General features: G+C 37.3%; 1 protein-coding gene across 3 annotated transcripts; it reads right to left on the minus strand.

Moving 5' to 3' along the window:
* Positions 1 to 246: 246 nt before the first annotated feature.
* On the minus strand, positions 247 to 26797 carry IL18 (interleukin 18). Of its 3 annotated transcripts, XM_067751025.1 has the most exons (8): positions 26237 to 26797; positions 23629 to 23909; positions 9745 to 9886; positions 9173 to 9259; positions 8368 to 8379; positions 4061 to 4195; positions 3114 to 3247; positions 247 to 491 (listed from the first exon to the last, which is right to left on the minus strand). In XM_067751025.1, exons 4-8 carry the CDS (start codon positions 9249 to 9251, stop codon positions 270 to 272), a joined length of 582 nt encoding a protein of 193 aa, XP_067607126.1. In that variant the 5' UTR covers positions 9252 to 9259; positions 9745 to 9886; positions 23629 to 23909; positions 26237 to 26797; the 3' UTR covers positions 247 to 269. The 3 variants fall into 3 exon arrangements, with proteins under 3 accessions (XP_067607126.1, XP_067607128.1, XP_067607127.1); XM_067751027.1 differs by lacking the exon at positions 8368 to 8379 and having other exon boundaries at positions 26237 to 26795; XM_067751026.1 differs by lacking the exons at positions 8368 to 8379; positions 9745 to 9886; positions 26237 to 26797 and having other exon boundaries at positions 23629 to 23891.
* Between the last annotated feature and the right edge of the window lie 44 nt (positions 26798 to 26841).

Raw genomic sequence — 26841 nt, forward strand, 5'->3', positions numbered from 1 at the left:
AAAACACTTCTATTGAATATAATCTACTTTCCATTAACACTGTAGAATGTGTTTTCAAACTATGCATTCTTTTTACATTATACAAATATTGTATTCACCTGGATAGGAGGAATTCCATTCAATTTCATGAAAGCTTATTATTCATTTCTCAGTAGTATTTTTTGAGATCAGTATTCATTTTATTTCATCATTATAATTGTAGGTTCGAACTCTTATAACCCTTTTGAAACACAAAAACTCAGAAAGTTCAAATTATGCAATTTTAATATCTAGTTCTTGTTTTGAACAGTGAACATTACAGATTTATCTCCATTTTCATCCTTTTTTTTCAAAATGAGTTTGAAAAGGTCATTCTCTTTTTTACAGGCTAGAAAGTATCCTTTGTACAATGAAGACTCAAACTGTATCTTATCATCATGTCCTGGAACACTTCTCTGAAAGAATATGATGTCATTTCCTTCATCATCAATATTATCAGGAGGACTCATTTCCTATAGAGAAAAAAAATTACTTAATTTTTTTAGGTCACGACCAATATGAATATGTGCAGTTTATTTTGAAATATATTACTACACAGAACTAAAGAGGTTTATATTCTCAAGAGTTAAGAAAAAAAATCTCTGATTATAGGAATACTGATCTCCTTTCCCTCTTAATTTCTAACCTCCCATTCTTCTTGTCCACTTTGGCTTATAACACTATGGAATGCACATTCAGGTCCAGGCCTCTAGTTTTTCCCAATATACCCATCAGATGATTTCCTTCTCTCCTCTCCCATTAAGTGGAGTTCATATTTGCTTAAGATGAAGTAGAGTTCCAGCAAAGACCACAACCTTTTTAGGCTAATATCAGTTCCTGTCTTCTCCAGCCATTCACAGCTAAAGACATTGATGACCTCCACCCATAGGCCTAGGGTAGCTCCAGTTTGTGAACCAACAGTGAGAGAGGCAGGAAGTGGCAGTAATCCCAGCTGCTTCCTTCAGTGGAGCCTAGAACAGAAACTGGCTATAAATAGACCCATTATTTGTTCTAGGGCTTAGTTAGCAGCTTTTGGTGCTTCCCTGCCAAGCATTCCAGTTCCATAGTAGTCCTGAGTTTCTATCCTGAAAGTAGTCTGTCTCTTGGCTGGACCTTGCCCTGGGAGGCCAGATGGTGATTCCTATATCTCAGCTGCGGAGTAGGGATTTCCTAAGAATGGCTAGATCACTTGAAACTATAATCCGGCTGGTCACCTAACTGACAGTACTGCGGGCACTTTTCCTATTTTTGCATCATGCCTACTTTCAGGATGGACTAGAAATGTGAGGACCACCTCACGTTCTTTCCATGTTAATCCCAGAACCAGCAGAAAATTTGAACTTAATTTTGACCCTCTGGAAGCAAAGATCTTCATGATCCTAAGGACTGACAGAGAGACCTTCAGACCCAAAATAGCATCCCAGCATCCTCCTTAGATGCCTGAAAGAACCTGTTTTTTTCCCCAAACTTCTCAATCAATTGTGGAATTTATAGCCATAACTCTTGACCTTTGTCCTTTATCAATAAGTGTGAGTCTTGAATTAAGGAGAGGATTAATTAGTTCTCCCTAATTATAATTAGAATTAATTAATAATAGAATTAATTAATTCTATTATTTGCCAAGCACTTTTTCCATCTTCTTGACACTCTCCCCAGTCTCTCAATAAGAATCTACTTATATATAGATCAGGCTTTTCCCAGTTTCTGACTCTGTCTCTGCAGCTGAATTAGTTTTCCTCTATCCCACATGGCTTCAGCTTGGCCATCTCCCTCTTTCCCTTCTGATTTTGTTGGTAAGAAACAACATGCTTAATCCTCTCCACCTTGCCTGTCCACCTCCAGGCTTCTAACGCCATTACAATAACTGAGCTTCCTACCTGTCAGGTCAGGGAGCGGGACTTCAAATTGTCACCTGAAGAGGTGGTACTCTGCTTGGAAGGGGATGGCTAAGGGATTTGTTTGGAGGCTCTATTTGTTACAGATACACTAATCTTATCTGCATTACATTTTAGAGTGGCTTTTTCCTCCCTCCCAAGTTGCCCCTTGGCATGTCTACGAAAGTCATACTCTAACTTTCAGTGGGAACTGGGTGATCTTTATTGCGGTTCTTTATTGGCAAATCCCCACTCAGAAAGCCTTCAAGACATGGGATTCACCTTTGAAACACTGTCAATTTGTGAGCATACCCTGCCTGCTTTCATTGGGAGGAAAGTTTTCTGGGTCAACCCATATCTACAGTTAATGGTTGTTTATCTAATAATAATGGAAAAAATAGAGAAAAATAATGATGGAGGATAGAGAAAAAAGCAGTGGTCAGAAATAATTTATACCTGGCTTTGAGATACATTATACCATTGCTTTTACAACAGATCCTATTAATTTTGTTCACTTAGATTAACATTAAAAATAACATACATCAACTGAAAGCTGAAAGTTGTAGCCTAACATAGACTTAGGCTAAGAAGTAGGAACAAAACAATTGGGGATTGGGTTTCCCTGGTGGCGCAGTGGTTGAGAGTCCGCCTGCCGATGCAGGGGACACAGGTTCGTGCCCCAGTCCGGGAAGGTCCCACATGCCGCGGAGCAGCTAGGCCCGTGAGCCATTGCCGCAGGGCCTGTGCTCCGCAACGGGAGAGGCAACAGCAGTGAAAGGCCCGCATACCACACACAAAAAAAACAAAAAACAAAAAATTAGGGATTAAAATATTATCATCATAATTTACAAAGTAGAGGGTTTACAGAAGAACGATTAACTTCATGCTGTGTAGCAGGACTTATTCTGGAAAGTCACATGCAGTTCTTAAACATGATAATATATATATATATTCTGTATTATTATTCATCTATAGATTAATTGTTCAGAAGACCTAGGTTATGAAACAAGTGTTGATCCTCTTCCTCCCTACGGCAGGCTCAGAAAAACCATGATGTTACTACAGTAGGTTAAAGAGCTTGACAGTTTTTAGTAACTGTCTATTTTAATGGTTCTCTACTTCTTGCTATCCTTATTCTAGACAAAAGGTTGGACTGGGGATATTTTGGTTTTCTAATTTTGCACATCAGTATAACTAAAACAAATTAAGGCTCAGTCTTACCTTAAAGGAAAGAATTTCGTTCTTACAGGAGAGGGTAAAAATTTTCTTACAGTGCACAGAGATGGTTACTGCCAGACCTCTAGTGAGGCTGTCTTTATACATACATATGATAAATATGGTCTGGGGTGCATTATCTAAAATAAACATTCACAAATGAGAACACTAGTTAGAAGAATTTTTCCAAATAAGCATTTAGGGAAATTAGCCAAAGGATAATCCTTAATAGGACTATTACCAATCCCACACTCTGAGATTCAGCCATGTAGCAGAAGGAGACTTATACACAGTGATACACATATTCTTTAAAACACATTTAAATATGTATTATAATACAAATGCAGCAACTTTTATAGTGTTTTAGAGATATTCTGAATTCTAAAAGATTGTCTTTAGCTTTTAAACGCTAAAGAGAATATTAAAGCTCTATCTGTTAAGGTAAAACTTCAGCATGTTTCAAGAGTACATCATTCACTTTTTCAACTCTGCCTAAACTCTGTTATTTGAAATTCATTCCTTGGAAGGCACATAAAGTTATTCATTTTCTAAGGCACTCTAAATTTCTGGTGGAAGACAGACTTATTAGAAGTGCTTGTATATTTATATTTAATTTTGACTTCTGAAAATGTTATCAGCAATTTCAGCTATAACCAGCAGGTATTAAGGATCCAACTCAATGGAGAGCATATACAGTTAATGCAATTACAGTGAAGGGAAGGTGATCCAAATGTAGGCTCAAAGATCATGACCCCAGCACTATCTTTATTGTATCAATTTTTCAGCCCAACTAAAAATTATGGATACCCTATAAAGTTTCTTGTAAGTGAAATTACTACTACCATGACTTTTCATGTAAGCATTAGGTCTATCACAGAAAATGTAGTCAGTTAAATGGAATGGGAAGAAGTAGCTTGTCATTTCCATGTTTACAAATGTATATAAAAAAATACCTGAACAGTCAGAATCAGGCATATCCTCAAAGACGGGTTGACTTTCCTGGTTAATGAAGAGAACTTGGTCATTCAAATTTCGTATGACTGAGAACTTAGGTTCAAGCTTGCCAAAGTAATCTGATTCCAGGTCTTCTACAACACACATGAAATCTCATTTAAAAAATAATCTTTTTTTTCTAAATTTACAAATAAGCATATTATATATTCCAGTTTTCAATAACAATCACTATCTTCTGTTATAGAAGCTAAGGTAAAGTTGCACAGTGTTTTACCCACTTCCAGGGGCATACCTTGATTCTTGTTATCACTCAGAACCACGCTACTTTTGAAATCTTAAATTCAAATATCCTACTTTTGACCACAATCTCCTATCCTTTTAGTCTTCTTATACTTCTCTTCCACTTTACTGAGTCTTCCTGATTCTTACATTTTCTTCCTATCTAACCTCTTCCTGTCTTCCCTTTCTTCTCTATGCAGCCTGGACCTCATGGTTCATCATTTTATCTACACTTTTGCCAGTATCTTAAATCCCAAACTCATTTGCCTTTTACTACAAAACTCTAAACCTGGCTGCTGAGTGCGCTGCTGGTAAACAATCATACAAATGTGCAAATTGGCGCCATAACAAACACATCAATTGTCAATACTTCTTTTCCAGTTCCGCATTCTCTTCCATAGTCCATAGCTTCAATTTCAAGCCTTCTTCATTCTCCTCAGGATCTCTGCATCATCACCTCTGCTTTCACTTTCAGCAAATGATTTCCTGCTACTCCACTTACAAACTTAACTATGGCATCACCTGTTATTTTCTCTACCCTCTTGTCCCAAGGGACATGTGAAAAAGGTGGATCTTCTGCTACCTAAGGTTCACCCCATTTGTGCTCTGCATGTACTTTCAATTAAACTTTGATTTATCAATTATTCCCTCTCTTCCATCAACTCAGCAATTCTACTTCCTGGATTTTATCCTAAGGAAACATTAGAGAAATGTGTAAATATTTCTCTACCAGAATGCTTATGGGAACACTTTAATAATAAAAACAAAGTGGAAATAACTTAAATGTCCATCAATTGGGAATCGATCAAATAAATTTTGATATGCCCTTACTATGAATTATCATGAATTTAATATAATTGTAATTATTCATTGCCATGGAAAGATGTCCATGTGTATTAAACTAGAAAAAGAAGCTTAGGTATAGTATTTTATATATATATATAAAACATCAAAATGATAGAAATGAATATTTTGGGTTTTTTTCATATTTTAGTTTCTCATTTTCTTATCTTCATTGCCTGAATTATTTATAATAAACAAATTATTTTTATAATCAGAAAAACATAAGGCTTTACATTTTGAGATTTAAAACACCTCCATCAACAGAATCCCACCTTGTAGCTAGTATTGTTTCTCTCCTCCTTTTAACAACCAAGATTCTGGCAAGAACTGTATGTAGCATTTCCTTACTTTCTATTCACCCTTCTACTCATTGCAAGCTTCTCCTCACTGGCTCCATTTCTCCATCAAATTGCTTTCACCGAGATCACCAAACTCCCTGTTGCTAAATGTAATAGATACTTTCTGGCTCTTGGTTTTCAAGGCTACAAAATTCAACACAGTGCCTATTATCTCTGTCTTGAAATGCTCTCCTGGGATTCTGTGGCATTCTCTGTTTTTCTTCTTCCTCTTTGGTTGCTCTGTTCTTTATTAGCTTCTCTTTCTACTGAATCCTTTAAATGTATGTATTCCTCAGAGTGTAGTCCTTGGCTTTTACTTCCTCATGCTACACATCTCCTCTGATTTGTCATGTTATTCTTATAGCTTCAGATGTAATTTCTATTGTATGTATGTCTCCTACATCCGTATATCCAGCCCCATATTTTCTCCTGAGTTTAGAACCACATGTCCAAGAATCTATTGGACATCTCCATTAGGATGTTCCACAGATATCATCATTCATCATCAATAAATTCATCATCTGTCTTCCTCTTTGCCCTGCAAACCTCTCTACCCTGCTCTTCCTCTTGCATTTCTTATTTCACTTAATGGTACAAATTGCCTACGTGAAAAAACATAGGCATCATCTTTTCTGTCTTTCTTTCCATCCCCTTCCAAATCCATGTCCTGTTGATTCTTCCAAGTTTTCCTAAAATCCATTCACTGCTCTTCAATGGCACCCCACTGTGCCTACCTTAATTCATGTCGCCATGATTTCTTATAGGGACTACAATAATAGCTTCTTAATTGGCATTCCCCTCCCCTCTTTTTTTGCCCCCACAGCAATTCTTTATACTGAAGCCAGAAGGAATTAAAATTCAATTTTAATTAAAGTTAAAATTCAGAGATACAATCATGTTATCTTTGAATTTTAATGAATGACACTGCCTCCCAGAATAAAGATTATATTTTCCATATTTTCCTTGCAGTTGGTGCCATATGACTAAATTCTAGTCAATGGAGTATGAGTGGATTTGATGTTTACAACTTCTAAATAGAGCTTTTAAAAGGAGTGGGCCTGTCTTCCTCTTATTTTGAACACCTTCTTGCTAGCTGGGATATGGACCCAGGAAGTGTAATGATGATTTTCAAGTATGTAAATGAGTTCAACAACTAGGGATGATGGAATGGAAGAAGACAGAAGAAACTTTAGATTCCAACATCATCAGGCTGCATCCAGCCATACTAATACTGAACTGCCTACTTGGATTCGTATTTGAGAGAAATATTTTCTATCTTATTCAGTTACTGTATTTTTGGATCTCTTTGTTACAGCAAGCTAATCTGTATCCTAGATCATACATATTGTGCTTAATGAATCATCATTGCCCCAAAGATAAGGTCCAAATTCCATATCGTGGAATAACAGAACCTTCTCGATCTGTACCCTATTTATCATTCTTCTCTCACCATTTTCCTACTCTTACTCTACTCCCATTCTGAATTACTCTTAATTCCTCACACCATGCTTTCTTTCATATCTTGATCTTTGCATGTGTTCTTCTCTCTGCATAGAATACCTTCTCTTGGCTAACCCCTGTTTACTCTTCAATTCTGTTCCTCTTTCAAAATGCCCTCCCAGAATCTACTGGACTAAATTAGGTGCCCTTCTATGTGCTCCCATAGCATCTGTGCCTTCATAACACTTAACATACCACATTCCATTTGCCTCCCTAATGTGCCTGCTTCCCCCTATAGGAACTGTGTTTTGCTCACAACTGTATTGTAGGGCCTAACATAGTGCCAGAGATACAGATGCCAATATTTATTGAATCAAATAAATGGAAGTAGGGCAATCTTTAAGAAACATGAGGAGCTATATGACAATAACATTTCAATAAATCTGGAAAAGAAACTGGAAGGAATAGTATTTTTCAAAAGTTCCTGTTGTATATTTCCAGTCCAGTAAGGATCATCTTAAGAATGGAGAAAGTGCTTTTTAAGGAAAAGTATGAAAAACTAATGACCTTTAATAATCTGGGGGTCCGTAAGAGCAGCGGTCCCCAACCTTTTTCGCACCAGGGACTAGTTTCTGGAAGACAATTTTTCCATGTACTGGGGCCGTGGTTTGGGTGGCGGGATGGTTTGGGCGGTAATGCGAGTGATGGAGAGCAGCAGGTGATGCTTCGCTCCCTCACCCTCTGCTCACCTCCTGCTGTGCGGCTGGGTTCCTAACAGGCCGCGGACCGGTACTGGTACTGGTCCACGGCCCAGGGGTTGGGGACCCCTGCGTTAGAGGATCATAGGCTTTATACACGTATGATCCTCCCTGAATGCCAACAGGACAAGGAATGGGTACATCTGCTTAGGAAGACAATGACTCAACCTAATAGGTCTGTTTGCTCTACTTTCCCCCATCTCCTCTACTTCCAGAATTCTCTGAACCCTGGGAGCCTCCCAGGCTTCTTTTCAGAGCACTTCTGAGAGGGAAGGTTGAAGAAGGAAGATGTTCCTGATTTTGGGCAACAATTCTCATGCTTCAACCCCTTTTCCTATGTACTCCAGAGAATCCATGACTTTCTGCTAATCTCAGGATCTATGTAACAGGCAAGGTCTGTTTTGTAGATTCTAATAGCTGAGAATTTCCTAAGATGTAGAGAAGCGTATTTTATTAGAAATTCCCTTATAGTCATCTTTATTCCAAGGCAGTGCTACTGAGTCCACATTCCTTTGAGGGAATATTAGCTTCTCAAATAGATTGGTGCCAGTTTTTCAGCTGAGAATGGTGATAGGGATGTGCTGGTGGGACGCTTACTCAAGTAGCTATTTATTTTTACAAAGAAAGAGAAATAAATTTATACTTTACCATCACTTTCAGCTAAAGGGGAAAAAAGAGAAACAAAATATGTTAAATTCTATATTTCTACTCAATTTCCTCTCACCCTTCTCTTTTATTACTCTTTTCTGCCCCTCTGCATTCTTTAACCCCTGTCTTACTGGTGATGGCTTTTGTTGGCCCCATAAAAATATAATATAATCATCCAAAAGGTCCCATAAAATGAAGCTAATTAGACTTAGTGTGATCTCAGGTATGTTAGATATAAAACCTAAATCTAGGGTTTATAAATTGAAAATTGTAGCCAAAAAGAAATTTTATAAAGTGATAGATTTTACTCTTAAATGTATTGCTTCAATGGAAAGTCACCTAAGAACTTTCTATGAAGCTTTCAAATGAAACTAAACTGCCCAAGGAAGTTTAATCATAAGAATCTGTTTTTATTTGTCAAATGTATTTACATAAAATGGTATAACTCACAGAACTCTAGATTTCAGATATGTATCGCTTACATAATTTGCCAGGTTGCTTTGGGAAATCGTATATCCAATTTTCTGGGATTTTCATGACGTGCACCTGCAGCCACCTTGTGAGTAGGCTACTACTAACTAAGTGCCAGGACATGTGGCAGGACAACGTGCTGGGACCTTGGATATGTTATGGTTAATTTCTAGAGATCCAGTATTTTTTTTTTTTTTCAAGAGAAGTGTGTCATTAGTGTTACAATGGAATCTGGTGACAAAAAACAAGTCACTTAATAGTTCACCTTACAACATCTTTTCTAGTTGAATACATTTATCTAAACCCTGTATTTGGCCTACGGTTTTGAACTTACCTACAAAGTAAAGTGTATTGTTAATAAATTTCATTTCCACAAAGCTGATGCAATTGTCTTCTACTGGGTCAGCAGCCATCTTTATTCCTAATGAAAGCAAAGAGTCATCTGTTAAAAGGTAGTGATTGTTCCTTTTACACAAAAGGAATCTTTTACCACTTATTGCCTTGTTCTACCTCCAATTTCAGAAATCCAGCATGCTGACGAACACTCTGGACATTTAATAAATGCCAGGAATCTTCAGTTTATGAATGTACAAGTTCAAATGTTCTTTCGCAAACGATTAGATATTCGGAATCTAGAAAGCATTTTCTCATTAAACAATGTTATAAAGGGTGGATGTGTGGTCCGTTATTGAACTGAATTATTGTTCCAGTATTTTGGTGGAAATATACATATATTATCAGAATAAATACAGGATGCCAGAAACACACCTAATCCTGTCCTTTAACTAGGGGCTGGTTCTATCTCTGTCTTACAACCAATGGGATCCTGTGAGTGAGAGACTGCAGATTGTGACTTCATTGTCAAAGTGCTAAAGGTGAGGCAATGATAAAAAATGGTGTTTCTACCTGGGAGTGGGGGCTAGGTGGGAGGAGGCTGAAGGGCTCTGGCATCTGATGGCTCTCTTTCTCTCTGAGCAACAGCAGCTTTTGATCTGGAGTCTGGACTATACTATGCTTTTTGCACAAGTAATACATGAATACAATCTTCCTGTAAAACATCAAATAATATAGGATTTGAAAATGTTAAAAATTCTTTTTGCTCTTCTCCTTTGTGCCACCCCACCCAACCCCACTCCAGTATGGTGTATATCCTTCCAGATCTTTGTTTATGGAGCAGGGGTTCTAAATCTGGGAAATCTGTGAACTTGGATGGGGAAAAAATTACACAAGTTATTTTCACCAACTTCTAACTGAAATTTAACAGTTCCTTCCATTATGGTGTAGGAAACAAACCACAGTATTATTCACAGTACCTGTGACTATCATTAATAGACATACATATTTCTTACTGTATTGTAATTGTTGCAGAGATCTTGAAATATGGTTTAAACTCATTTCTACTTTGAAATATATGGAAGTTATTAGTCCCAACAGGACATCTTGTTGTTAATGTGTTAATAAAGATGCACATATATACCTTCTCAAAATTTGTTAAAAATTTTTTGATAACCCTCTAATTACAAAGGGTTTCCTTTCTCATTCTAAGTATTTAATTTTATGCATATAAAAGCGTGATTCTGAGAAGGGATCCACAGACTTCACCTGATTGTCCATGAGGGTCCATGCCACAGAAATGATTAAGAAATTCTCCTCTAGAGTTCAGAAGTCCGTTGGTTTCCTGAGGACAGTTTTATGGTTGGTGCTCCAAGGAAGGTGGTTGGGTCACAGTTGTCAATTGGTATATATGGGGGTGTTCATACGTCTATACTTAGAGGTTGAGAAATGACTCAAATTTTTTCTAGCATAGTTTGCTGAGGTCAAACATATACAGAGGAAGCAGGAAATTAATACCCAGTAGAAAACACTTAATCCAAATTAAGCTAACACAAAATAAATGCTAGTTGATGGCTATTTTTTGTTTTGTTTTGTTTTACTTTTTATTATGGAAAATTTGTATACATTGTGAAATGATCACCACAATAAATCTAGTTACCATCTGTCACTGTACAGTTACAAAAATCTTTTTTTTTATTGTGATGAGAACTTCTAAGACAACTTATTAGTAACTTTCAAATTTGCAATACAATATTATTGACTATAGTCTACACGCTGTACTTTACATCCCATAACTTATTTATTTTATAACTTGAAGTTTGTACCTCTTGATCCCCTTTACTCATTTTGCCCACCCCCTCCCCCTCCCCTCCGTTGACCACTAATCTGTTTTCTATGAGCTTTATTTTATTTTGTTTTGTTTGTTCATTTGTTTTTTTTTTAGATTCCACATATAAGTGAAATCATGTAGTATTTATCTCTCCGTCTGATTTATTTCACTTAGCATAACGCTCTCAAGATGTATTCATGTTGTTGCAAGATTTCATTATTTTTATGAATGGTAGTCCATTATATATACCATATCTTCTTTATCCATTCGTCCATTGATGGACACTTACATTGTTTCCATATTTTGGCTATTGCGAATAATCCTGCAATGAACACAGGGGTGAATATATCTTTTTGAATTAGTGTTTTTTGTTTTCTTCAGATAAATAAGCAGAAGAAGAATTGCTGGATCATATGGTAGTTCTATTTTTAACTTTTTGAGGAGATTCCATACTGTTTTCCACAGTGTCTGCACAAATTTACATTTCCATCAACAGTGCACAAGAGTTCCCTTTATCCCACATCTTCGCCAACACTTGTCATTTCTTGTTCTTTTGATAATAGCCATTCTGACAGATGTGAGATGATAAGTCGTTGTGGTTTTGATTTGCATTTCTCTGATGGTTAGTGATGTTGAGCATCTTTTTTATGTACATGTTGGCTATCTGTATGTCTTTTTTGGAAAAATGTCTATTCAGATCTTCTGACCATTTTAAAAAATATTTTTTATAAAATTATTTATTTATTTATTTTTGGCTGCGTTGGGTCTTCGTTGCTGCACGTGGGCTTTCTCTAGTTGTGGCGAGTGGGGGCTATGGGCTTCTCATAGCAGTGGCTTCTCTTGTTGCGTAGCACGGGCTCTAGGTGCGTGGGCTTCAGTAGTCGTGACGTGTGGGCTCAGTAGTTGTGGCTCACGGGCTCTAGAGTGCAGGCTCAGTAGCTGTGGTGCATGGGCTTAGTTGCTCCGTGGCATGTGGGATCTTCCCAGACCAGGGCTCGAACCTGTGTCCCCTGCATTGGCAGGGGGATTCTTAACCACTGTGCCACCAGCGAAGCCCCTTCTGACCATTTTTAAGGTCAGGTTTTTTGTGGTTGTTGTTGTTATTGAGTTGTGTGTGTTCTTTATATATTTTGAATATTAATCCCTTATTGGATATGATTTGCAAATATCTTCTCCCATTCAGTAGGCTGAATTTTTATTTTGTTGATGGCTTCTTCATTGTGCAGAAGCTTTTTTGTTTGATATAGTCTCATTTGTATAGTTTTGCTTTGGTTGCCATTGCCTTTGGAATCAGAGCCAAAAATATATATATATTGCTAGACTGATGTCAAGGAAATATCTGCCTATGCTTTTTTCTAGGAGTTTTATGGTTTCTGGTCTTACATTCAAGTCTTTAATCCACTTTGAGTTAATTTTTCTGTATGGTGTAAAATAGTTGATCAGTTTCATTCTTCTACATGTGGCTGTCCAGTTTTCCCAATACAATTTATTGAAGAGACTGTCTTTTCCCATTGTATATTCTTGCCTCCTTTTTCATAGATTAATTGGTCATATATGTGTGGGTTTATTTCTGGGCTCTCTGTTTTGTTCCATTGATCTATGTGTTTGTTTTTGTGCTAATACCACACTGTTTTGATTAATATAGCTTTGTAATATAGTTTGAAATCAGGGAGTGTAATGCCTCCAACTTTGTTCTTCTTTCTCAAGATTGCTTTGGTTATTTGGAATCTTTTGTGGTTCCATACAAATTTTAGGATTTATTGTTCTATGGCTGTGAAAAATGCCATTGAAATTTTGATAGGGATTGCATTGAATATGTATATTGCTTTGGGTAATACAGACATTTTAATCATATTAATTCTTCCAATTTGTGAGCATGGAATATATTTCTATTTATTTGTGTCTTCTTCAGTTTCTTTCATCAATGTCTTATAGTTTTCAGCATACAGATCTTTCACCTCCTTGGTTAAATTTATTCCTAGATATTGTATTCTTTTTGATGCAATTGTAAATGGAATTGTTTTCTTAACTTCTCTTTCTTATACTTTGTTGTTAGTGTATAAAAATGCAACAGATGTTTGTATATTGATATTGTACTCTGCAGTTTTACTGTATTCATTTATTCTAACAGTTTTTTTTTTTTTGGAGTCGTAGGGTTTTCTATATATAAAATCATGTTTTCTGCAAATAGTGACAGTTCTACTTCTTCCTTTCCAATTTGGATGTCTTTTATTTCTTTTTCCTAATGAATTGCCCTAGCTAGGAATTCCCATACTGTGTTGAATAAAACTGGCAATAGGCGGTATTCTTGTCGTGTTCCTGATCTTAAACAAAAAGCTTTCAGCTTTTTGCTGTTGACTATGATGTTAGCTGTGGGCTTGTCATATATGGCCTTTATTATGTTGAGGTACACTCTCTCTATACCCACTTTGTTGAGGGTTTTTATTATGAATGGTTGTTGAATTTTGTCAAAGACTTTTGCATTTATTGAGATGATCATATGATTTTTATCCTTTATTTTGTTAATCTAGTGTATCACATTGACTTGTGGATGTTGAATCATCTTTGCATTCCTGGAATAAATCCCACTTGATCATGGTGTATGATCCTGCTAACGTATTGTTGAATTCAGTTTACTAATATTTTGTTGAGGACTTTTCGTCTATATTCATGAGGGATGTTAGTCCGTAATTTTCTTTTTTTGTGGTTTCCTTGTCTGATTTTGGTATCAAGGTAATGCTAGCCTTGTAAAATGAGTTTGGGAGCATTCACTTCTCTTCAGTTTTTTGGAAGAGTTTGAAAAGGATTGGTATTAATCTTTGCATGTTTGGTAGAATTCATTAGTGAAGACTTCTGTCCTGGACATTTTTTGTTGGAAGTTTTTTGATAACTGATTCAATTCAGTCTTGGAAGACTGTGTGTTTCCAGAAATTATCCATTTCTTTTAGGTTGTCTGATTAGTTGCTGTATAATTGTTTATAGTAGTTTTTTATGATACTTTGTATTTCTTTGTATCAGTTGTAATTTCTCCTCCTTCATTTATGATCTTTTTTGTTTGAGCTCTTTGTCTTTTCCTCTTGTCTACTTAAAGGTTTGTCAATTTTGTTTATCTTTTCAAAGAACCAGACACTAGTTTCCTTGATCTTTTCTACTGTCATTTTAGTTTGTATTTCATTTGTTTCTGCTCTGATTTTTATTATTTCTTTCCTTTTACTGACTTTGGGATTAATTTGTTCTTTTTTAATTTCCTTTAGGTATAAAGTTAGATTGTTTACTTGAGATTTTTCTTGTTCCTTGAGGTAGGCCTGTATCACTATAAACTTCCCTCTTAGAACTGCTTTTGTGCATCCCATAAGTTTTGGCATGTTAATTTTCCATTTTCACTTGTCTCAAGATAATTTTTTAATTTCTCTTTTGATTTGTTCATTGACCCATTGGTTGTTCAGTAGAATGTTGTTTAATCTCCATATATTTGTGATCTTTCCAGTTTTCTTAGTAATTGATTTCTAGTTTCAAATCATTGTAGTGAGAAAAGATGCTTGATATGATTTTCATTTTAAATTGATGAGACTTGTTTTGTGGCCTAACATATTGTCTGTCTTGGAGAATGTTCCACATGAACTTCAGTGCACTTGAGAAGAATGTGTATTCTGTTGCTTTTGGCTGGAATGTTCTGTATATAACTATTAAGTCTATTGGACTAATGTGTCATTTAAAGCTGATGTTTCCTTATTGATTTTCTGTGTGGATGACCTATCCATTGATGTAAGTGAGATATTAAAATCCCCTACTCTTACTGCTTTACTGTTAATTTCTCCCTTTAAGGCCATTAATATATGATTTATATATTTAGGTGCTCCTGTTTTGGGTGCATAGATCTTTATAAATGTTATATCTTCTTGCTGGGTTGATCACTTTATCATTGTGTAATGATCATCCTTGTCTTTTATTACAGTCTTTGTTTTAAAGTCTATTTTGTCTGATACAAATACAGCTACTCCAGCTTTCTTTTGGTTTCCATTTTCATGAAATATCTTTTTCCATCCCTTCACTTTTAATCTGTATGTGTACTTACATCTGAAATGAGCCTCTTGTAGGCAGCATATAGATGGTTCTTATATTTTTATCCATTCAGCCACTCTCTGTCTTTGATTGGAGAATTTAGTTCCTTTACATTTAAAGTAATTATTGATAGTTATGTACTTGTTGCCATTTTGTTAATAGTTTTCATTTCTCTTTTTTTATCATTCCTCTTTGTTTCTTCTTTTCTTTCTTCCCTTATTGTTTGATTACTTTCTATAGTGTTATGCTTAGATTCCTTTCTCATTTTTTCGGTATGTATCTACTATAGGTTTTTGCTTGGTGGTTACCATGAGGGTCACATGTAACAGTTTATATATAAAAGAGTATATCTTAAGTTGATAAGAAGTCAAGACTGAATGCATTATAAAACTACATTTTTACTTCCTCCCCAAACATTTTATGTTTTGATGTCATATTTTACATCTTTTTACTTTCTGTATCCCTTAAATAGTTATTGTGTAGTTATTTTTTATTACTTTTGTCTTTTAATCTTTATACTAATGTTATTAATCCACTACCTTTATTATATATTTACCTTTATCAGTGAGATTTTTACTTTCATATGTTTCTTGTTCCTAATTAGTGCACTTTCTTTGCAGCTTAAAAAAGTCCCTTTAACATTTCTTGTAAGGCTGGTTTAGTGGGGATGATCTCCTTTAGCTTTTGTTTGTTTGCAAAGCACTTTATCTTTTTTCCAGTTCTGAATGATAGCCTTTCCAGGTAGAGTATTCTTGGTTGGAAGTTTCTTTCTTTCAGCACTTTGAATATATCATGCCACTCTTTTCCGGCCTGCAAAGATTCTGCTGAGAAATCTGCTGATACTCTTATGGGGCTTCTTTGGATATCACAAATTGTTTTTCTCTTGCTGCTTTCAAGATTCTCTCTTTAATTTTTGATATTTTAATTATAATGTGTCTTGGTGTCTTTCGATTCATCTTTTTTTGGAACTCCCTGGACTTCCCGGATCTGGATGTCTGATTCATTCCCCAGGTTAGGGAAGTTTTCAGCTATTATTTCTTCAAGCAAGTTTTCTGCCCCCTTTTCTCTCTTCTCCTTCTGGGAACCCAGTAATGTGAATGCAATTCTGCTTGATGTTTGTCCCATTGGTCCCTTAAGCTATCTTCACTTTTTAAAATTTGTTTTTCTTTTTGCTGTGTTTGGGTGAGTTCCACTGCCTTGTATTCCAGATCACTGATTCTTTCTTTGCTTCATCTAGTCTGCTGTTGAACCCCTCTAGTGTATTTTTCAGTTCAGTTGTTGTATTCTTCAGCTCTGTGACTTCTGTTTGGTACTTTCTTATTTATCCTATCTCTTTGCTGAAGTTCTTACTGTGTTCATCCATTCTTCTCCTGAGTTCAATGAGCATCTTTATGACCGTTACTTTAAAATCTTTATCAGGTAAATTAGTTATCTCCTTTTCATTAAGATTTTCTTCTGGAGTTTTATCTTATTAATTCCGTTGGAACATAATCTTCTCATTCCTCATTTTCCTGGACCCTCTGTGTTTGTTTTTATGTATTAGGCAAAACAGCTATCTCTCCTAGTCTGGAAGGAATGGCCTTGTATAGAGATGAACCTTACTGTTTAACCTTGCCCTAGTTCTTGGTTGTCACTCAACCTTTGTGATTGTCTATGCAGCCTGATTTATTCTTGATAGGTCCCAAGTGCTGAGGGTGTGCCAAGACCTGTGGTATTCCAGAGGGGGAGACGTCAGTCAGCACCTAGTTTCAGGCTGATTAGAAGCCAGACCTTCAGGCAGCAGCTTTTAAGATATGCAAATATATATTGCCCTGTGGGACTGCAATTGTAAACTCTGCTAGCCTCCAGACCTGGCCATCTGAAGGTGTCTCTGACTACAGTTGCAAAAATCGGGGCTCCAGTAGAGTGTGTGAGCTCTTTTCTGGTAGGTGCTGGTGAACTGTAGCAAAGGCGAAAGAGAGTGCAGAGATGGTTCCCCCAGCCTGTGTTCCTTGAGAGCACTTCTATAGCCTCTAGATGAGTGGTAAACCTGAAGTGTGCCCTTCAGGCTGAAGCCCCAGGACAAGTCATCAGTCATTTTTCACAGGGAGACTGGAGGTACAGTCTGCTGTCTGTGCAGTACCCTGAGGGTGGTAGCCTTCAGAGAACTCCCTGATTGTTTCAGATTCATGGGACCCAGAAACGCAATCCCTCCAGCCACCAGAGCTAGGGGCTGGAGGAGCATCCCTCATGTGGGCTGTGCACACATGCCTCACCTTGGCAGGGCCACAAGAGCAGTGTGGGGGTGTGGTGTACCCAGTGGTGTTAGCAGGTTAAAGGTAGAGTGCAAAGATAGCACCCACCAGTGCCAGTGCTAGCAAGATAGAGGGGAAATGCAAAAATAGCATCTGCCAGTGCCTCCATCCAGGTGGAAAGAGTCCCAAAACGCTCCTGCATCTCCCTCAGATGCTTTAAGATTAGCAAATGAATCTCCTTCACATATGGTGCTTTTCAGACTGCTACTTTTGTGATGGGTCCTGTGGTGAGTGAGTCAGCACACAAGCCCTTTAAGAGTGGAATCTCTGTTTCCTACAGCCTTTTGGTTCTCCTGGATGTAAACTCTATTGATTTTCAAAGCCAGATGTATTGGGGGCTCATCTCTTTGGTGCGGTTCCCAAGTTCCCTGATGTGGGGCACTGACCTCTTGCTCCTCAGGTAGTAGCTCTGTTTTGTGATATCAATCCTGATTGTGGGTTGCTGCACCATAGGTATGTTTTTTGGTGAGACCATGTCTCTCCCTCTCCTACCCATCTAGATGTGGCTTTTTTTTTTTTTTTGGAGGAGATTTCAGCTAGTTTTTAGGTCTTTTTCAGAGGGAATGATCCATATGTAGCTGTAGATCTGCTGTCTGTGGCAGGAGGTTAGTTCCAGATCTTCTGAGGGCACCATCTTGAACCAACTCTCTATTTGGTGGCTATTTAACAGTTTTATCTAGATTCAGTTCATATATAATATATAAGCATATATATATATATATATATACACACACACATATGTATGGTTTTTAATTTATTTAAAAATTTTTTTATATTTTAATTTAAACAATATCTATAGAGAAACCTGTGTAGAGAACCACAGGCTTCTCTATATATATTGTTTAAATAAAAAAACAAAAGAGAGAAAGAATAAGCTTTTGGAATATCTAAGTGCCTTGATGAAAGGGCATCATGGCAGGGGTGGGGGTGGGGATATTGAAAATAAATGGCTGAGATTCCCAAAGAAAAATTATACCTTCTTGACAATTTCATCAAAATCTGGCCTCAAATATTTTAACATGGTTTGTTAGCACATTCTTTATTATTTTATTATTTTTCCCCTGCTAGAATGTAAGTTCCATAAGAGAAAGAACCTCTGTTACGTTCAGTTTTGTATTCCAAGTACCTAGAATGGTGCCTGGTACATAGCAGACGTCTGATAAATGTTTGCTGAATGAATGAATAAATGAAAAAATATCTAAAATTATAATAGTAATAACTGTTAAAAAATAATACCACAATAAGCTGTTATGTCTCAAGAACTTCTGAGGTATTTAAAGAATAGCTGAGCTTACATTATAATGACATGAAAGCAGCTATTTCTACCAGGTATACAAGACACTTCCATGTGGCAATATTGTCAACAGTTCACAACTCACTTGGCCTACCAGCTTTGAAATTGTCATTCTAGATAAACTATTTCATTTGGAGCTCACATATTTCATTTTGCCTATAAAGTGAGACTATTATTTTTATATTAAATTAGTTTGATTCTGACTAGTTCAATTCAGATAAAATGTAACTTGCAGTGTAGTTGTTTGCCAAAAGCTTGTAAAGGAGAGTCAGATTATAAAGTCCTTGTTTAAGCAGGCTAAAGAGTTTGAACTTTTTTTCTGAAAGTACTGACTTACTTTCAGTAGGAGAAAGACATGGTCAAATTTATGTTTCAAAAACCTCACTCTGGCAGCAGTGTAGAGAACGGATTTGATGGGATAAAGTTGGACAGAGGCCAGAAAACAACTGCAGAAGCAATTTTAACAGTTAAGAGTTCATGAGGCTACAAACTAAGGCAGTGGTTGTGGGGATGATTCAAGAGAGCTTAAACAGCAGGATTTTTTAGCTGATTGGTTGTGGGTCAAATGGAAGAAGGGGGAACTGAGGATGACTTCAAAGTTTCTGGCTTGGGCAATTTGTTGAGTGGTTACCTCATTAAGAAAACAGGATGAAAGACAGGCTTGAGTGGAAAATAATTCAGTTTTGCAAATCTAAGAGATAACACAGAAGTCAAAAAACAAAGGAGGGCTTCCCTGGTGGCGCAGTGGTTGAGAGTCTGCCTGCCGATGCAGGGGACACGGGTTCGTGCCCTGGTCTGGGAGGATCCCACATGCCCCGTGGAGCGGCTAGGCCCGTGAGCCATGGCCGCTGAGCCTGCGCGTCCAGAGCCTGTGCTCCGCAACGGGAGAGGCCACAGCGGTGAGAGGCCCGCGTACCGCAAAAACAAAAACAAACAAACAAACAAACAAAAAAACCCAAAGGAACGTCAAGAGGAGCTGCTTGGAGTCTGAAGCTGCAGTCCATAATTTAGATACAAGCTTAAACTTGTTCATTGAATTTGGCAATTAGGAAGTTTTGGTATCAGTAGAACAGTTTAGGGAAAGTGGAGGAACGGAAGGCAGGTGGACAAAGATCTAGGACAGAATGGGATGAAAAAGAAAAGTAAAGACAGTGAATATAAACTATTCTTTCAGGAAGTTTAGCTATAAAGAGAGAGGGTGGCGGTTACTGGGGGATATATAACTTGCAAATTTCAATTTCTGGCTCCAGATCCACAGTTCCAACTGTAAGATATATTAATGAATTACTTTCTAAAGTATGTCCAAATAACCTGTCCCAAACTGAAACCTGGGAGTCCTTCTCAACTCTTTTGTCTAACCTTCTCCTGTCTCAAAAATACTGTAGATTATAACTCAGAAATGTGTCTAGAATTTGGTATCTCCTCTCCATCTCCACCAGCACTATTTTAAATCTAGCCCTTGTCACTTCTGGTATTTTCTATTTAATATTCCTCTACTTGGTTTTCTTGCTTTCAGATTCTCACTCACTCCATGCTGTACTCATTTATTTCCCCTGCCAGGCCAGAACTTCCCCTCCCTTTATTGCCTGCCAAACCCTCTTCACCCTTTATCCTTTAAGTCACAGGTCAAATATCTCCTCTAGGAAAACTTCCCTCCATTCCTAGCTAATCATTCTCTCCTCAGTGCCCACATCCCCCTCCCCACGTTCATGCTTCTAAAGTTCATGCTTCTAAAATACCTCTTATTACCCTTAATTAAGATTACAAATAGGTGTGCCGACTTCCGTCTGAGTTTCTCTAAGGCAATGAGTTGTCTTGTTTTTTCAATCTTTAACACCTGGAAAGAGCTTATACAGAGTAGGAGCTCAATAAATGTTAAATAAATGTTTGCTATAAGCCTTGTCGCCATGACAACAGTGTGTAAAGGGAATGGCAGAAATTTTTTTCTGTCTTAAAACTTAAACTCCATCTGAAAGCCAGTGAGAAAGGGAAAGAATATGAAGGAAGTCTGAAAACAGATTTTTAAAAATAAAATAATTTCTCTAATAGTCTTCCTCTTCTTTCTTTTCCTAGTAGTTTCTTTACTTTCTCTTTTATTTCATGTGAGTGTTTATTTTGAATTCTTTATTTTCTTAGCACTTTTTGTTGGATCTCAATACATCTATGGTTACAAGTATCGTGTTCCTCTTCCTCTCCTCCCCCCTAATTTTCCTCTTTTCCTTTCTCATCCATGTTCCTTTGCTTTCTTAACTCTAATCTGTGAAAATTATAGTTCCCATTGGATAAAAATGTTTTGACTATTTCATCTAAGATTCTGAGATTATTGACTTGAAAGAAAAAAGAGTTATAAACCACCCCAGACAGATCCTCTCAGGAGTAAGCAGCGATAACTGATTCTTTGCAACAACAAAAAGTTTCAGTTATACAAGCCTTGGAAACTAGCCAGAGGCTAGTGAACAGTAGAAAATCATGATGGAGATTAAACCACATGTGTTCCAATCTTTTCTGGGGCAAGTCATTTAATTCTGAGGGTCTCAGTTTCCTCATTTAGACAAGAGAGAGTTGCATGGTCAATATTTAAGTTTTTTTCCAGCTCCAGCATTCTGTAATTGTAGATTCTAGTTAAGGCTGCAAAGAGAGAACTATTTATATGTGGCAAATGCCCTAGGAGCCACTTCCTCATAATTCTAAAACAACACATATTGATGGAATATTTATTATATAACCAGCTTTGCTAAGCCACTGGGAGTTTAAAAGCATACTATTAGATTAAAAGTAAAAATGTCTTGAACTTGAAAAGCAATAATGATTATGTTTATCTTTGCTCTGGAATTCTCATTCTGTGGAATAGGTATGGGATGAAATGAGGAAGCATGTTACCTAATTAATTCACTAAAATCAGGCAGGTAATCATCTCTACAGCAACAAGATCAAAATCTAAATTTTCAGTTCTGTAAGTCATTTCGTCCTTCAAAATTTTGCCATCTTACGAAGGTAAGTATGTGGTCGTGGTACAAGTGGGGGTGGAAGAAGACTCAGGTAAAAATTTAGGTAAATAGTTAAAGATAAAAGGTGTATATAGGGCTTCCCTGGTGGCGCAGTGGTTGAGGGTCCGCCTGCCGATGCAGGGGACACGGGTTCGTGCCCCGGTCCGGGAGGATCCCACATGCCGCGGAGCGACTGGGCCCGTTAGCCGTGGCCGCTGGGCCTGCGCGTCCGGAGCCTGTGCTCCGCGGCGGGAGAGGCCACAACGGTGAGAGGCCCGCGTACCGCAAAAAAAAAAAAAAAAAAAAAAAAAGGTGTATATAATCAACTGCTAAATACAGACTCAAAGCAGGAAGCCAAAATAGAACTGCTGGAATGGCCTTGTGGGAAAAGGAGAATTGAATTTAATCCTGATTGCTTGACTGAATAGATGGAGGAGAACGTGGAAGAGCATTTATGTGATAATTAACACAAAATTATGGTGGGGGGTGGTTGAAAGGAGCTTTTTTTTTTTTTTTTTTTGCGGCACGCGGGCCTCTCACTGTTGTGGCCTCTCCCGTTGCGGAGCACAGGCTCCGGACGCGCAGGCTCCGGACGCGCAGGCTCCGGACGCGCAGGCTCAGCGGCCATGGCTCACGGGCCTAGCCGCTCCGCAGCATGTGGGATCCTCCCGGACGGGGGCACGAACCCGTGTGCCCTGCATCGGCAGGCAGACTCTCAACCACTGCGCCACCAGGGAAGCCCTGGAGCTATTTTTTTACTGTAGTGGAACAATTCTGCTGTCTTGCAGTAAACACAAGGTAGGGTGGGGTTAGAATATGGAGGGCTTGGGAACTCACATAGAAGTGTTTGTATTTAATCTCACAGGCAATAGGAAAGCAGATTACTGAGCTGGCAAGGGTATTATGAAAAAGATTAGAGACAGGCTATGAAACTATAAATATTTATGTAAGAATTCATAATATTCATGTAGGTATATTACGGACAGGCCAGATTTAAAAAGATATTTTGAAGAAAGATTTAATAGAACTTGAAATAGCTAGATATAGGCAAAAAGAAGAGTTTAAGAGTGTCCTAATTTTTGTTATTTATACTTTCAAATGGAGATATTTACTCAGCCCTTCCTTCATGTGAAATAAAATTCTCCTGGGGAATGCTATAATATTGTCCAACGTAGGCCAGCCTAAGGGTGCTGATGCAGATTCCATCAAGATTATCAACCTTTTGCAATTTTTTTGTTTGCTTTTAAAATAGTTGATTCAGAGTTGAGACTCCCTTTAAATAGAAGCTTATTTATTTTAACACTCTAAAGCAGTGATTCTCAGGGGTTTACGAGGTCAAAGCGATTTTCATAATAATTCTAAGATGTGATTTGTCATTTTCACTCTCATTTTCTCAGGAGTGTATAATAAAGTTTACCAGGGGCTACATTTTGAGTGATATTGCATAAACTGAATGCAGAAGCAGATGAGAATGCAGCTGTCTTCTAAGCCAGATATTACAGAGATTTGTAAAAATAAAAACAATGTCACTCTTCATAGTAGTTTTTTTGGAATATATAGTTATCCGTAATTTAAAATGTTATTTATGCTAACATGTTATGTGCTTATTGTTATCTTAAAATAAATTAATAGGTCACTATTTTTTTATATTTCTCAGCTTTAATTTCTAATACAGTAAATGACAGTACTACAGTAAAAAACATAGAGAAACAAAAATTCTTCAGGATCCTCAATAATTTTTAGGAGTATAAAGAGGTCACGAGACCAAAAAGTTTGAGAACATTTCCTCTGAAGTGATACTCTCCAAGGCTGGCTAAAAGAGAGAAAAAGATTTTCCTCTGAATATGCTATGTTCCTTATGTTGTTACTGACTAGTCGCCCATCATAGTGATGTCAGAGAAGTTACCTCTCAATCGCTTTTCTAGCTTATTTATTTACCTCGAATTGCCATGCCTGGGTTTCTAAATAACGAGTAATGATATTTCTTACCTGTGCTCAATAATTTCCTAGGAGAGGACGTTATATGAAAGGTTTGAAGTCCCTTTCTTTTCCCGATAGAAGGCAGCCCTTCAGCAGCCGAAGCAGACAGCCAGGAATGTAGAAAGCTTTGGGTAGCAGAACTCCCCACTGCTTCTCCGGATCCAGCAGCCGTCTGGGGGAGGAGGGTGCCTAGCCCTTTGGAGAAAGGAGGAAGAAGGTGGAGGGAGGAGACTGTTCTGGCACGCCTCAGACCCGCCTTAAACGTGAGCTCTTTCCTAGGGCAATGGAACCTGAAATACAGTGTCAGAGAATACGGGAATATCTTTTAATGTAAAATCACGGTTTTAATGAAATCATTTCTTCTGTTGCAGTTCTGGCCCTTCAAAGCTTGTACCTCTTTCCGAAATACATCCAAGCACTTAAAAAAAAAAGCACCTGCTTGGTCAATTAGAAGCATCTTTTCTCTCATTAATCTTTCTCTTTTGAAACTTTCCACTCAGACTTCAGCACATTTTTTTTTTCTCATCTACCACTGCTGAATAATCAGCCCTACAAGATAATTCCTATAATGTAATCACACCACTTAAAATGAAACTTTTAAAGAAGAGAGCGTTACTATCACAGCTTTGAAAGTAACTAGCAGAAACAAAGTTTCTTAGACAATTTTCTCTTGAACATGTGCTAAATTGTATTACCTTGCTAGCAAGGGAATTAACAAGGTGATTTTTGTTTGTTTTTGCTTTTTTGCCAATACAGAGACTGTATGGAAACAGAGGGGTTCTAGAGTTAGGAAACAAAATGCTTATATAAGCAGCTAGTTGAGGTGTTTCTGTTGTCGTTGTTTATTTGCTTGTTTTTGTTTTTAACAAGATAGAGTTTTCATTTCATAAGGTCATAAAACATCATGTCCACAGCAGTGATTACAAAGGAAGTCTAAGATAGGATGGCTGAAGGTGCTTGGTGCAGTGACTATCAAAAGAAAAAAAAAAAAGCACATTTAAGAAGCGCAGCAACTAGAAAAAGCCCGTGCGCGGCAATGAAGACCCTACGCAGCCAAAGATAAATAGATAGATAGATAGATAAATAAATAAATAAATTTATATATATAAAAAAAGTGTATGATAAGACTATACACGATTGAAACTGAAATAAGTTTTTATCCTCTGTGTTGTCCAATCGGGCCAATTAACACAAAAGCATTAAGTAAACTGTGATTTAAATAAGTAGAACACTAAGCAAGTTCATTTTAAATGGTCCATTGCCAATTATTTCTCTCCAGCTATAAAGATATATAATGCATAATTCACCCATTTCTTACTTTTGGGACAAACATTTTTTCCTTTGACATAGAGCAACCCAAATGTCTCTATGTCCTACCTACTTCACAGGGTTGTTTGTGAAGATTAAATGAGATGATGACAGCTCTTTGAATATTTTATTTTTATGTGAGATCCTAGATAAGAGCATATATATATTTTAACATCTTTATTGGAGTATAATTGCTTTACAATAGTGTGTTAGTTTCTGTTGTATAACAAAATGAATCAGCTATACATATATCCCCATATCTCCTCCCTCTTGCGTCTCCCTTCCACCCTCCCTATCCCACCCCTCTAGGTGGTCACAAAGCACCGAGCTGATCTCCCTGTGCTATGCGGTTGCTTCCCACTAGCTATCGATTTTACATTTGGTAGTGTATATATGTCCATGCCACTCTCTCACTTTGTCCCAGCTCACCCTTCCCCCTCCCCGTGTCCTCATTCTTTGAATATTCTAAAGCACCAGACAACTATAACGCTGTGTGCCCTCTCACTTATTCTCACTCATGTAGCTTATACAATGGAGAAAAGATTTAAAAAATAAAATGTCTCTGCTGTTCTCTTAATCTGATGTAAACATTTATGTATTAGGTGGAATCATTTTTTCCTGGAAATATTTTAACAACTAGATAACTACCTGTTTAGATATCATACAATGTGAAGGCTGGGAGAGGAATTAGGTCAGTATTTCTCAGACTTTTGGATTTGATGAACCATTAAGAATAATAACAACAACAATGACAATAATGAAGAAGAGATAAACACTGAGTGGATAACTTTACATTTTACCAAGTAAGGACATTAAAAATCTAAAAAATTTTATATTTTTTGTTTCTTGAGAGGACAAGTTAACATCAAAAAATTTACGACATAGTAACAGAATAAAAGAATCTTTTAAAGTGAGTGCATTAACTTTAGGAAAAACTCATTACTTTTCCCTTCATTTTATCACAAATAGGGAACATTTCAATACAGATTGCTATCAGTCCTCAGATAGTGATTAGAATCCTTTAAAGACTATCAATAACTGCACCATAACCACTAGTCTATCTTTATTAAATGACTTACATTTCACAATAATGCCAACTCAAGTTAAACCGAGTATTTTTCCTAGGAGCTTACTTGAAACAATTGGCTTTTCCACAAACCAATAAATAAACATATGCACACAATACTTACATCTTGACAACTAACAGTTAAATAAGCCAAAGGGAAAAAAACAATAATATTTATGTGTTAAACATAATTTGCTAAGGTGTAAGATTGTGGACCTGGAATTTATGGGAAGTGTTACTGACCTTTGTTTTATGAGGTGATATGCTTTTTATTTTCTTCCACAACTAACGGAGCATCAAGTGTGGAACGTCTGTCTTTCAAGTTGCAGGTCAAAGTCACCACATTAAAGCTCCCCATAAGGCTAAACTTCAAATACGTGAGCCACGTGTGTTACAAAATTTTTTTTTCAAAGCTGCCAATGAAGTTGATTAGTTATTGACACATCAAGAAGGGAATTTTCTCAACCGCTGTGATTCCGAAAGTTTGGTTGCACCAAAGAGAAAGAGGTGAAGGAACGGAGGTTCTGGATACAAAGTCTCGGCTTGAGGGCCAGGGGAACTCAGGTTTAAACCGTTGCTGCAGACCCACCATCTGGGACAGGATGTAACTTTTACTTGGAAAGTGGTGGTGGTGTGCTACTACTTCGTGTTCCTTTTCTGAGGTTCCAAAAGGCTGGGACACACCCGGCCTTCCTCTGGCAGTTCTTCCTTGGTCTTTCTTGAGAAACCAGTCTCAGATCTCTCCCTTCTTCCCCAGACACTAACTCGGAGGTGGCGAGTTCTGTTTCACGGAGACCCCAAAGCGAGAGGCAAGGCGGGAAAAAACCCCCTCTCCTCGGCAGCGCGGG

The sequence above is a fragment of the Pseudorca crassidens genome, chromosome 9 (assembly GCF_039906515.1).
Source record: "Pseudorca crassidens isolate mPseCra1 chromosome 9, mPseCra1.hap1, whole genome shotgun sequence".
Classification (NCBI taxonomy): domain Eukaryota; kingdom Metazoa; phylum Chordata; class Mammalia; order Artiodactyla; family Delphinidae; genus Pseudorca; species Pseudorca crassidens.